The 12144-nt window shown below is 53.5% G+C and overlaps 1 protein-coding gene and 1 long non-coding RNA gene across 2 annotated transcripts in view; both read left to right on the top strand.

Moving 5' to 3' along the window:
• Window positions 1–12144, top strand: part of LOC134503360 (uncharacterized) — a 209110-nt gene that overhangs the window by 57974 nt on the left and 138992 nt on the right. The gene's annotated exons all lie outside the window — the stretch shown is intronic.
• The window catches only part of LOC134503355 (angiopoietin-2-like), a 37938-nt gene that overhangs the window by 19951 nt on the left and 5843 nt on the right, over window positions 1–12144 (top strand). Inside the window, exons 4-5 of the mRNA XM_063312141.1 lie at window positions 2342–2574; window positions 11568–11692. Coding sequence (XP_063168211.1) covers window positions 2342–2574; window positions 11568–11692 — 358 coding nt within the window. The remainder of the gene's footprint in view (window positions 1–2341; window positions 2575–11567; window positions 11693–12144) is intronic.

Here is a 12144-nt window from a genome sequence, read left to right as displayed (position 1 = left end):
ATTCCTCTCTCTTGAAACAGTGTTCAGACTACAGATCACTTCAAAGGCAAGATGCTTGAACAGGCAAAAAGGGTATTAGTACAAGATGGTGTAATACTTTACAGTGGCTCATGAGTGTGGTGTAAAGGTTAAGGAGTTGGACTACCAGCAGGAAGAGCCCACATTCTGCCATAGAAATTGAATCAAGCCCACATTCTGCCATAGAAATTCACTAGGTAACTTTGGGTGGTTCCAACAGATCCCAGGGAGAACATCAGAGCTCTCTGTCCAGAAGAGCGCAGTGCTAGGAACAGCTAAGATACTGCGCAGAGCCCTCAAACTCCCAGGCCTCTGGCAGAGGACTCAGGGTTGAAGAAGACCCATACCACCCTTAGGGGTGAGAATGGAATTTATTATATAATTCATTTCATGGACAAAGTTCAGTAATTTATTTAAAAATTAGGCAGAGATAGATGATAGATGATGGATGATGTATCAGCCTAATTTTTAGATAAATTGTTGACCTTTGACCATGAAAAGCAGTATTCAGCAGTCTTTCCACTGTGTTGACAGAGTAGTAGTTAATAGACAAAAAGCGAGCATAAAACTATAATCCAAGATTATAAATCTACAATAATTCAATTTTTTTAGCGTTGAATAATTATTTCCTTTGCTCTCCAATATGCACGATAATTCTTCAGCTAGTGATTCTAAATGACAGGTCTAGACTTCAAAAAAAAATTCTTTAAACAGCTGTGATTTTCAAAGCATTTAACAGTTTTTAAAATATCAAACTAAAATGGAATATTAATTGAACAAGTCCCGATTATATGGGTAAGTCTTCCTTCATCCCAACCCTATTAAAGTTGTTGTGAAAAAAAAATGGAGGAATGCCCTGTATCTTGCCCTGAGCTCCGAGAGGAAAGGGAGAGGGGTATCAATCAACAAATAAATTAATACATTCAAAGGGTAGGAGTGAGACAAACAAAAATTGTGGCCATGACCATTTTTAAAATAATTTACATTTAATCTGAACTCATATTCAAATCAAATGTTTTAAGGACAATATGATCATGTCCCCTGTTTTTAATCAGTTTTTATTGGGTTAAAAATTACAGTCTGAGCAGCCCAGGTGTTGGGGGTCACGCAGCCCTTTGGGAGAAAAGCAGGTAACTTTTATAAAATACAAAGCGGCAGGTGGGGATTTAGAATCACTTTTAGGTGTCCTGCGGGTTAAACCGCTGAGCTGCCGATCGGAAGGTCGGCGGTTCGAAACCGCGTGGCGGGGTGAGCTCCCGTTGCTCGTCCCAGCTCCTGCTCACCTGGCAGTTCGAAAACATGCAAATGTGAGTAGATTAATAGGTACCGCTTCGGCGGGAAGGTAACGGCGTTCCGTGAGTCATGCCGGCCACATGACCACGGACGGGTCCTTACGGACAACGCCGGCTCCAAGGCTTTGAAACGGAGATGAGCACCGCCCCCTAGAGTCGGACACGACTGGACTTTACGTCAAGGGAAACCTTTACCTTTACTATAGAAGTGTAGCTGTGGGAATACAGACTCCAGAGCAGACAGGCTCCATACTTGCTCCTCTTTGCAGGTTTATCTCTACGCAGCTTTGCCAATGTTGGATTCGTCCTGTAGAAATGTAAATATTTCTCAACCATGGCCACTTTCAGACATGTGGACTTCAAGTGGCCAGGGTTGAGAAATACTTCAATTTCTACAGGACAAATCCAACACTGGCAAAGCTGGAGCTTCTAAATTCGACACCAGGCACAGCTGATTAACTGATAACCCTGTCATGCTCCTATTCAAAAAGGGCCTCTGGATGATGTTCAAAACCTACCCTGAACCCAACTGATTTATTACTATCCTGATAAAAGGGGTGCTCCTGGTCTGTCTTGTATCAGAACATAGGCACGGGGACTAGCAAGTGAGATCACGCTTGGTTTGAGCCAAAAAGAAGGAAATATTTAAAATATATCTCGGGACACAGGACAAGATTCCTGTAAGTTAGGAAGCTATGAACACCCCCCAACTCCCTGAAACAGATGGGTCTTAAATCCTCGCACTCAGACCCCACCCAAGATTCAGTTGCTGAATATCAGAGGTCTCTTTGAAGGGTGTTGACTCAAAAAGACAGCCTTACTTATGAGTAGTCCTTTGCTCATGAGGAAGTCTACTTTGGACCTCCTGCATGGGCATTTTTTCACCATCTGAGCCTGTATTTACTGAAGCCTGTGCTTCAGAATTGTGGAGAATTGATTTAGCTTCTAGTTCAAGATCTGAGAGAAGACTACATAAAAAACTGCATCGACTCCAGGTTTGAGAAACAGAAGACATTGTTTCCGTTCTTCAGCTTCCTAGAGAAGAAAGTCCTGGCTATAGAAGACAAGCGTGAGGAGGAGCTGCAGGGCCTGAGGTCTGAGAAGATGGAAATGCAAAAACTTCTCTCCGAGCAGGTGGATCTGGTTGGGCATCTGGAGCAACGCCTGGGTGCTGCCTTGCTCAACAACACAGCCCTCCAGAAACAACAGACATCTTTGGCAGAGACAGTGAAGCATCTGATAGGGGTGGTGTCCCAGTGCAATCGTGAGTAACTTCCCCTAATCTGGACTTGGCCATCTGGCACAATTGAGGATTAGGATATAAAGTCTGGTGAGAATAAGCAGGACGGCATGAGCATCAAGCGAAGTCCAATTGGTCTTGATCTTTTTGCAGTAAAAATCCATGACAAGGTGACTAAGGGATCCTCAGTCCTTATAAAATATTGAAGCAGTGCCAGACAACCCATGACCCGTTGGGCCATCCTTTCAGAGATATTTCCTTACCTAAACAGAGAAACAGAATGATCACGGGTGGTCAAAAACACAGTGGGAGTGGGAGCGACTGCCGACTTCCTGCCAGCTTCCCCACTGACTTTGCTTGTGGGAAGCTGGCAGGGAAGGTCAGAAATCACTCCTCCTTGCTGATCCGCGGAACTGCCTGCCACTTTGCTGGGGCGAGGGGGAACAAAGGTTGCTGTGGACCACGAGGAACACTGCACCCTCACTCCCCATCCCAGCGTGTCACCAAGGGCCCGCTCCCTCCAGGAAGGAAGAGGGCTCGCCCATTGACCACCAGTGCCCAGGGCCACAACTAGGGTCTGTGTCACCTGGGGCAAACATGGATACTGCACCCATTTTGGCACCCTGCCAGCACTCATTTTGGCGCCCCCCCAGCACTCATTTTGGCACCCCACCAGCGCAGCGCCCAGGGCACATGCCCCGGTTGCCCCCCCTAGTTGCGGCCCTGCCAGTGCCTGCCAGCCAGCCCTACTTCACCAGCAGGCATCCAAGTCACTCCCTCATCCTTCCCTTGCTGCCCACCGCCATTAAGAGATTTCAGATTTCCGCCTCAGTTCCAAAGCAGCCAATCGCTGCTTGCCCGTCGGGCCTTGCCGTCAGCCGACTGGGCGCAGGGACCAGAGGGAGGTGGGAAAGAGGGTGGGGATACACCCCTCCCATCTTCCCTCATGCCACACAACTTACAGGTTTCTGGAAAGTGTAATCGGAAGCAGGGCCACAACTGGGGGGGGGGGCAAGTGGGGCATCTGCCCCGGGTGCTGCGCTGGGGGGGGGTGCCAAAATGGGGGTGGAATCCATGTTCGCCCTGGGTGACAGACCCTACAGTATGTAATGATTGCCTATTCAAAATCACTATCAGACTCACACAAGACTTTCATGGATATCTGATTTAATAATGAACAGTATGCAGGATCACAAGCAAAGCTGAGAATAGTAAAAGTGTGGGATTTCTCCCAGTAAAAACCCAGGCAGTGCCCAGTCCCTCCCCCCAGAGTCAGTACAATTCCTTGCCCTGCAGATGCCCCTAACGGTTCCTGCCGGTCCTCGGAAAATGTCCTTGACCAGGCAAGATAACCCAAACATGCGTTCTTCACTCCTCGCACCGCAGCCTGGTACAAGGGAACAGGAGCAGCCCCCTCCCTGACAGCAACCCGCGTCAGCACCAGCATGGCATGGGAACAGGTTACAATGGTTTCCAGGAACATTAGAACAGGGACCATGACACCCTAGTTGCGGCCCTGATCGGAAGGTGCACGGTGGTGCTGAAGCAGCCACAACTTTTCCAAATATCAATCCCACAGGAGTCATGGGTTTCAGATTTGGAGGCATTCTTTAAGTTAGCCCATTTGAGGTACCTTGATTCAAAAATTGTTTCCCTGTGTTGCACCGTTTCACCCAACTGAAGGTTACAAACTGTAATGATTGCCTATTCCAATAAAATGAGTCTCATCAGTGATTACTAGAGAAAACTAATTTATTGAATGAATAGTATGCAAAGTACGAAGAAAGCTGAGAATGAGCAAAAGTGCGCCAAATACAAACTTAAAAAGCCTTGCTCCCGTTGCGAACCCTCCCCTCAGGCTAGCATAGCAACCACCCACCCCAGATGCTAGCAACCGTTAGAATCGGCCTGAGAAAGTAACCTTGAACAGCAGAGATAACCCAAACATACATTCCAGAAGATCACAAGTCAGCACAAATGTCATGCGCTGCCTACCTTCGAGTAATACACAGACACTGATTCCGTGGAACAGGCTCTGGTTTATTCGCAGTGTAGATGCAGTATAGGAAAAAAGCTGAGAGTGACAGGAGCGCGCCGGTGCGGGGTTTAAATACCCCGCGCCGGTCAGCGCCCCCTCACTCGCGGTTACGTCACCCCCCTTTGTCCAACACGTTGTCCTGCCGGTAGGTGAGGGGTTGCGAGGCCCCGCTGGCGTTCCGGGATCGCCCATCATCGGTTTCCCTATTCCTCCGGTGATTGCTGTCAGCTGGGCAATCTCCGTTGCGTTAGCGTTAACTGCTTGGGTGTGCCTCGCGATCCGTTTAGCCATTGTCTTTTGTCCTTCAGTCTTTGTAAGTTGATGGCTACTTATCTTGAGCCCCTTCCCCTGTTTCCTTGTTATTGTCATGTGTGCCATTGCGCTGATGTCTTCAGCTCAACGGCACTCATGACATACTGCCCCCTGTCCGAATAGTGCCCCCCCCCCCCCGGTTTTCTGGTTTTTTTCCAGGAGAGCTGTCAAAATGGTTTTTTTTTTTTTTTTAATTTCCCGCCGGAGTATTTTTCGCCCCTCCCTTTGTTCCGCCCTCTACCACGTGCCTTTCTAGGGTGTGTTCTCAGTGCGCATGCCCAGGTCACACCCTGGGCGTGCGCATGCTCCAGCCACACCCTGTTTGTTTGGCTCAGTTCGATGAGGAGAGAGGCGTGGCTGGTCGGGTGCTTATCAGCTCCAGGTAGGGCCCTTCTTTTTTATTCGAAGTGCGTCGCCTTTGTTATGTGTGCTCCTGGGCGTTGCCCCCAGGATGCACTGTTGACTTGCTTGCCACTCCCCCGTGGGCCCGGGGCGGGGGGAGGGTGCTGGCGACCGCTTGTTACTGCCTCGTGGGGGCGGGGGGGGTGAGTCCCGGGGGGGGGAGGTCCAACCAAGTCGCGGGCTTGGGGGGGCCCTTTCCCTTGGGGCACGGTAGGCGGGGGGGCCCCGCGGGGGAGGGGTTATGCAGGTGACGGCCTGCTAGCCTTGGTTTTGGCTTGTCGGGGTATGCCCGGTGAAAAGCCCGGGTCAGGTCAGGCGCGTTAACGTTGTGCGCCGCCACCCATTCTGGGTGGGGGAAGTGTTTCCACCTGACCAAATAGTGTTAAGTTCCCCGTTTCCTGCGAGAGTCGAGTATGTCCCTTACGTCAAAGTGATGTTGCCCGTCAATCATCACCGGTGAGGGCTGTGGCGTGCTTGGGTGCCATCGAGAGGTGGTTGCCGGTTTCAGGAGGCTGGTGTGGAACACCGGGTGGAGTCTCCGTAGGTTGTGTGGCAGGTCCAAGCGTATTGCCACCGGGTTTACTATCTGCGTGACTCGGAACGGCCCGATGTACTTAGGCCCCAGTTTTTTCGAGGGTTGGGGTGACTTTAGGAATTTGGTGGATAGGTAGACCATATCCCCCGCCTGGAACGTCGGTTGTTGGCGCCGGTGCTTGTCGGCCTGCTCTTTGTAGGCCGCCTGTGCATCCTTCAGCGCTGCCGTGATTATTGGCCACGATTCCGCAATCTTCCGTCCCCAGTCGCTAGCATCCACCTGGGGTTCCGGGGGTTGTGGTAGCTCCGGTATGGGGACGAAGTCGCGTCCCGAGACTACCTCGAACGGAGTTTTCCCCGTGCTCGTGTGGACGGCGTTGTTGTATGCGACTTCGGCGAACGGGAGCAGTTCGGCCCAGTCGTCTTGATGATAGTTGGTATATGAGCGTATGAATTGCTCTAGGGTGGCATTGAGGACCTCTGTGGCTCCGTCCGTCTGGGGGTGCCAGGCAGTGGATAGGGCCTGTTGGGTCCCCGTCAGCTTTAGGAAGGCCCGCCAGAATTTGGAAGTGAACTGTGTGCCCCTGTCGGTCACCACACGTGCGGGACATCCGTGTAACCTGTACACGTGGATGAGGAAGAGTTTGGCTAGTTGTTGTGCGGACGGGACCGACGTGCAGGGGATGAAGTGGGCCTGTTTTGAGAAATAATCCTTCACCACCCAAATGGCCGTTTTCTTCTGGCTGGGTGGGAGGTCCACTATAAAATCCATAGAGATTTCCTCCCATGGACGGGAGGGTTCTGCCACCTGTTGTAAAAGCCCCGCGGGTTTGCCTGGTGCCCGTTTGGCCCTAGCGCACGTTGGGCAGGACGCTACGTATGCTTTCACGTCTCGTCTTAGCGCGGGCCACAAGAATTGACGCCTTGTGAGGTGTAGGGTCTTGAGGAACCCAAAGTGTCCCGCTTGCTTGGCGTCGTGTGATCTATGCAAGATCGCTTGGCGTTGCGAGTCCGGGACATAGATTCTGCCTTCCCCCCATGCCAGGTCCTGTGCCATCGTTACCTTGTCGGGGTTTGCCCGGAACCAGGGGTCGGTTTTGAGGGCGGCTGCGAGGTCCGTGCGTATCCCCCCTGGTAGTTGCGGTTGGCGTCGTCTGGTCACAGGTTGTCCCGCCGTCGGTTGCACCGTAGAGTCGAGCTGCCTCCGAGCACCGCTTCGGGTGGTCACGGCCATCCCCAGTTGCGAGGCGGATAGGACCGTCCCAATGGTGTCTGGGGCGGGCTCTTCGTCTTGGGGCAGTCGGGAAAGGGCGTCGGCCAGGAAGTTCTTTTTACCCGGCATGAACTTCAGCTGGAAGTTGAAGCGGCTGAAGAATTGGGCCCATCGGACCTGTTTTGGGCTGAGGCGTCTGGGCGTTCGGAGGGCCTCGAGGTTCTGGTGGTCGGTCCAGACCTCGAATGGTTGGGTGGCTCCCTCGAGTAGGTGTCGCCATGTTTCTAGCGCCGATTTTACCGCGAAGGCTTCTTTCTCCCAGACATGCCATCGCCTTTCTGTCTCGGAAAATTTCCTCGACAGGTAGGCGCATGGTTTCAGGAGTCCTGTGGGGTCCTTTTGGAGTAGGATGGTCCCTAGGGAGAAGTCTGAGGCGTCGGCTTGGACCACGAACGGCCGTTCTGGGTCCGGGTGCGCGAGGATTGGCTCCGTGGTGAACAGCGCTTTCAGCTTGTTGAATGCGGTCTGGCATGCGGGAGTCCAATTCAATACTGTGCCCGGGTTCTTGGCGCGTCGGGTGTCTCCCACCCCCTTGGTTTTGAGGAGGTCTGTTAGGGGGAGGGCTATCTCTGCGAACCCCCGGGCGAATGACCTGTAAAACTTCGCGAAGCCGAGGAAGCTGTGGAGTTGGCGTCTGTTGCGGGGGCGTTCCCAGTTCAGCACCGCCTCGACTTTTGCGGGGTCCATTTCTATGCCGTCTCCGGAGATTCGGTACCCCAGGTAGTCTAGGCGCGCTTTATGGAATTCGCACTTTGTGGGTTTGGCATAGAGCTGCGCCCTTCTGAGTTTGTCGAGGACTTGCCTGACTAGGGTCACATGTTCCTTGTGCGTTTTAGTGTAGATAAGGACGTTGTTTATGTAGACAAGGACCCCTTTGAACAGGTGTTCATGCAGGACCTCATTGATGAGCTGCATAAACACCCCGGGGGCCCCCGCGAGTCCGAACAGCAGCACTTTGTACTGGAAGGCGCCTAGGGGGCAGTTGAACGCAGTCTTCCAGTCGTCCCCCTCCCTGATTCGGATGCGGTAGTACGCCTCGCGAAGGTCCAGTTTGGAGAAGACTTTGCCCGTGGACAGGTGGGCGAGCATGTCTTTCACCAGGGGTAAGGGGTATTTGTTGGACAGGGAAGCCGTGTTTAGGCCCCGGTAGTCGGTGCAGAGCCGTAGGGTGCCGTCTTTCTTCTCCCGGAATAAGACGGGGGCTCCGACCGGTGAGCATGCTGGCTCTATGAATCCCCTCTCTAGGTTTTTATCGATGAATTCCCGGAGGGTTGCCATCTCCTTCGGGGTCATCGAGTAGATCTTCGGTCTAGGTAAGGGGACGTCGGGCAGCAGGTCGATCCGGCAGTCCGTCTTGCGGTGGGGGGGTAGTTGGTCAGCTTCCGCCTCTCCAAAGACCTCGGAGAAGTCGGCGTATTGTTCCGGTAGGTCTGCTGTGGTAGCGGCGTTGTCCTGTGTAGTCGCCTCTGCTCGTCCCACAGTGGGGTTGGTTCTGCCCGCCGGCACTGGTGCCCGATACTCGCCGTCGCCAAATGTGAAGGTGCGGGTCACCCAGTTGATGCGCGGGTTGTTTGTCGCGAGCCATGGCATTCCCAGGACTGCAATGGGCCGTCCGATGTGGGTGACGACGAACGATGTGCGTTCGGTGTGAGTGCCCATTTGCAGGGTGACTGGCTCGGTTTGCATCGTGGCTGGTTTCCCTCCCGCTGTAGAGCCGTCCAGCTGTTGAAATGCCAACGGCGTGGGGAGGGGGAAGCAGCGGAGGTCGAGTTTGGCGACTAAGTCGGGGTGGATGAGGTTTTTTGAGCACCCCGAGTCCACTAGTGCCGCGGCCGTGGTGGCTCCGTTGCCGGCAGAGAGTTTGATTGCCGCCATTATTACGGGGCTTTCGCCGTTCCGTCGAGGTGGTCCGCGCTGCTGTCCCACCGCCTGCCTCGCAACGCGTTTCAGGGCAGGCGGGGAGCGTTTCCCGCCGGCTGATCTGGGTCTACGTCGTCCTCTTCCTCCCCGTAGGCGTCCCAGCCTTCCTCTGGTGTCGCTGTGGCTCCGGTCGTTCGGCGGTGAGGGGGCGGCGGCAGGTTAGGTGGTTTGGGGCTAGTTTTCGGGGTGGGTTTAGGCACACTGGTCGGCGGTCGGTTGGCGAAGCAATCTGCCGTCTTGTGCCCTAGTTTTCCACACCTCCCGCAGGGCCCCCGATTAAATTTCTTCGTTGGGTATGTGGGGCCGTCCGTCCCCACGTGTGATGCGGGTACCTTTTTGCAGGTGTAGTTCGTGTCTTCCGTCGTTGTCATGAGGAAGGTGCGGTGCGCGTGTTCTGCTTTCCCCGCGAGGTGGATCCACCCGTGTAGAGTTTCTGGGTCGTCGCGGTAGAGGGCCCATTGAAGTACGTCGCGGTTGAGCCCCCTTTTGAACATTTCCAGCAGGGTGGTCTCAGACCAGTCGTTGACCTTCCCCGCGAGGGCTTTGAACTCGAGGGTGTAGTCTGGGACAGTGCGTGTGCCCTGTTTAAGTCTTTGGAGTGCGCTTTTCGCCCTCACTTTGGCTAGTGGGTCCTCGAAGTAGCTTTTCATCTCATTGATGAAGGCGGGGAAGTTGGCGAGGGTGGGGGAGCTGGACTCGTACAGTTGGACGTACCAGTCCGCCGCCCGGTCTTGTAGTTTGATCGCCACGGCAGCGATCTTGTCCGCTTCGGAGTCGTAGGAGTGTCCGTGCCTCCCCATGAACTCCCTGGCGTTCGTAATAAAGAACGACAGTTTCGCGGGGTTCCCATCAAAAAGGATGGGGAAGTCTTTTGGGGCCCGGGCGTTTTGTGCGCCCCTTCCTCTTGCTTCCCGGCCTGTGGTGTCGTCCGCCTGGGCCGTCTGTTGACCTTCATTTGGCCCGTGGGGGTTCGGCGCTTCGCTCGGGATGTGGACCTGTGCGGGGACGTCGTTGGGCGGCGCGGGGGGCACGAGCGACTGAAGCATGGTCTGGAGTTCCTTCAGTTGGGTCTCCATGGCCGCAAGTCTAGCTTGTGCGTCCTCGTCCGCGATCCGCGCCGCCGCTGGGGCCGGTTCCGTCGGTGCGTCGGCAGGGGTGGGTTGCCGGTGGGGTTCAGTCTCTCCCGGGCATTGGTCCACTTCCTCCGCTGTCTGCTGGGTCGCTTCATCGTCCTCCCCCGTGTTTGCCGCCGTTGGGCTGCCGCTCCCCGTCCGTTGCTGGGGTGCGATATGGGGCGCGGGGTTCTCCGCTGGTCTCGGGAGGTATGTTGCTCCCTCCCGTGGTCGGGTTGCCTCCGTCGCCATCTCCCCTTGGGGTTGGAGCTGAGGCTCAGGTTGGGTCGGGTGGGCGTCCATGGCTCCGGGAGTCCGCGGTGCCTCTGGCCTCGATCGGTCCTCCTCTGCTTCTTGCCGTGCGGCTCGCCCTCCTTGCCCGCGTCGCGCCGGCCTCATCTTCCTGGTCTTCTCGCCATCTACTCCTCCCGCGGCTCGTTGTCGTCCGGTGGGGCTCGGCGAGGCTGAGTTTATGACTCTCAGCTTTATGTCATGCACTGCCTACCTTCGAGTAATACACAGACACTGATTCCGTGGAACAGGCTCTGGTTTATTCGCAGTGTAGATGCAGTATAGGAAAAAAGCTGAGAGTGACAGGAGCGCGCCGGTGCGGGGTTTAAATACCCCGCGCCGGTCAGTGCCCCCTCACTCGCGGTTACGTCACCCCCCTTTGTCCAACACGTTGTCCTGCCGGTAGGTGAGGGGTTGCGAGGCCCCGCTGGCGTTCCAGGATCGCCCATCATCGGTTTCCCTATTCCTCCGGTGATTGCTGTCAGCTGGGCGATCTCCGTTGCGTTAGCGTTAACTGCTTGGGTGTGCCTCGCGATCCGTTTAGCCATTGTCTCTTGTCCTTCAGTCTTTGTAAGTTGATGGCTACTTATCTTGAGCCCCTTCCCCTGTTTCCTTGTTATTGTCATGTGTGCCATTGCGCTGATGTCTTCAGCTCAACGGCACTCATGACAACAAAGGAAATTTACCAGCGTGGCCAGGCAGGCACGCAACTGCAGCTATGACATGTGAAACGTTACGAGGAACCATAAACATCGGAACGTGAACATAACACAAACAGACATGAGAGTTTTAGTAGTATATAGATGGAGCTTTCTTTTCCTTCTTCGTTAGCACTTCCTGAAATCTCCAAATGCCAGCACACGTTGCAGGTCACACAGGCATTCCAGGAACCAGCAGGCCAAAACAGGCAAACAGAGTCTCCGTTTAGTGTCCAGGACACCTCAGGGTCTATTTGAAAAACTGCTTTGCTCCCTGAAAACTTCCCATCTGCTCTGCAAAGACTCTAGGGATCCCTAATGCAGGCACATGTTATTACAGAGAAGATGAATTCAGCCCTACTACAATGTATTTGATGAACCTTCCCACCCAATTGTACTTAATTGTACTTAAAATGACTTTTGATGTCCTCCCCCAGACATTTCTTTCACCCTGCCAGATGAGCAGAAGGTCTTCAAGGACTGTGCGGCTGCGTACAAATTGGGGTTCTCAACCAGCGGAGTCTACACCCTTCGGCTTCCCAATACTACGGCCACTGTGAAAGTGAGTGCATGTACCAATGACCCTTGTCATTCTAGACAGGCGGGGTTCACGCATGGGACTAAGCCATAGTATTCTTAACCATGATTGGTTGAATAGGTTCTTATGACTAAACTCACATATAAAGCTAAGTTACAATGGCTGTGTTCACATCTCACATTGAGCCATAATGTGATCTGTTTAATTTTGGCTTTATGCAATGAATGAACCCGGCCATAAACCATGATTTAAACTGGTCCATCGTTTACGTTGCTTCTTCTAACCATTAAGTGTATGCATCATATTTAAGTTTCAGATAATGTGTAAACCCATTCAGTATAAAAAGCAACCATAAATAGGCAAAATACAAGCCTATGAACAATAATCATCGTAGGTAATCAGATACTATTAAAAGCTTCCAGAAACAGAATAGGCTTCACCTGATGTCTGCAAGAAGATGCCATGAAAGAAATTCC

This window comes from Candoia aspera, chromosome 10 (genome assembly GCF_035149785.1).
Source record: "Candoia aspera isolate rCanAsp1 chromosome 10, rCanAsp1.hap2, whole genome shotgun sequence".
Lineage (NCBI taxonomy): Eukaryota > Metazoa > Chordata > Lepidosauria > Squamata > Boidae > Candoia > Candoia aspera.
The sequence above is the reverse complement of the archived record's forward strand: the minus strand, read 5'-3'. Positions and strand labels throughout refer to the sequence as shown.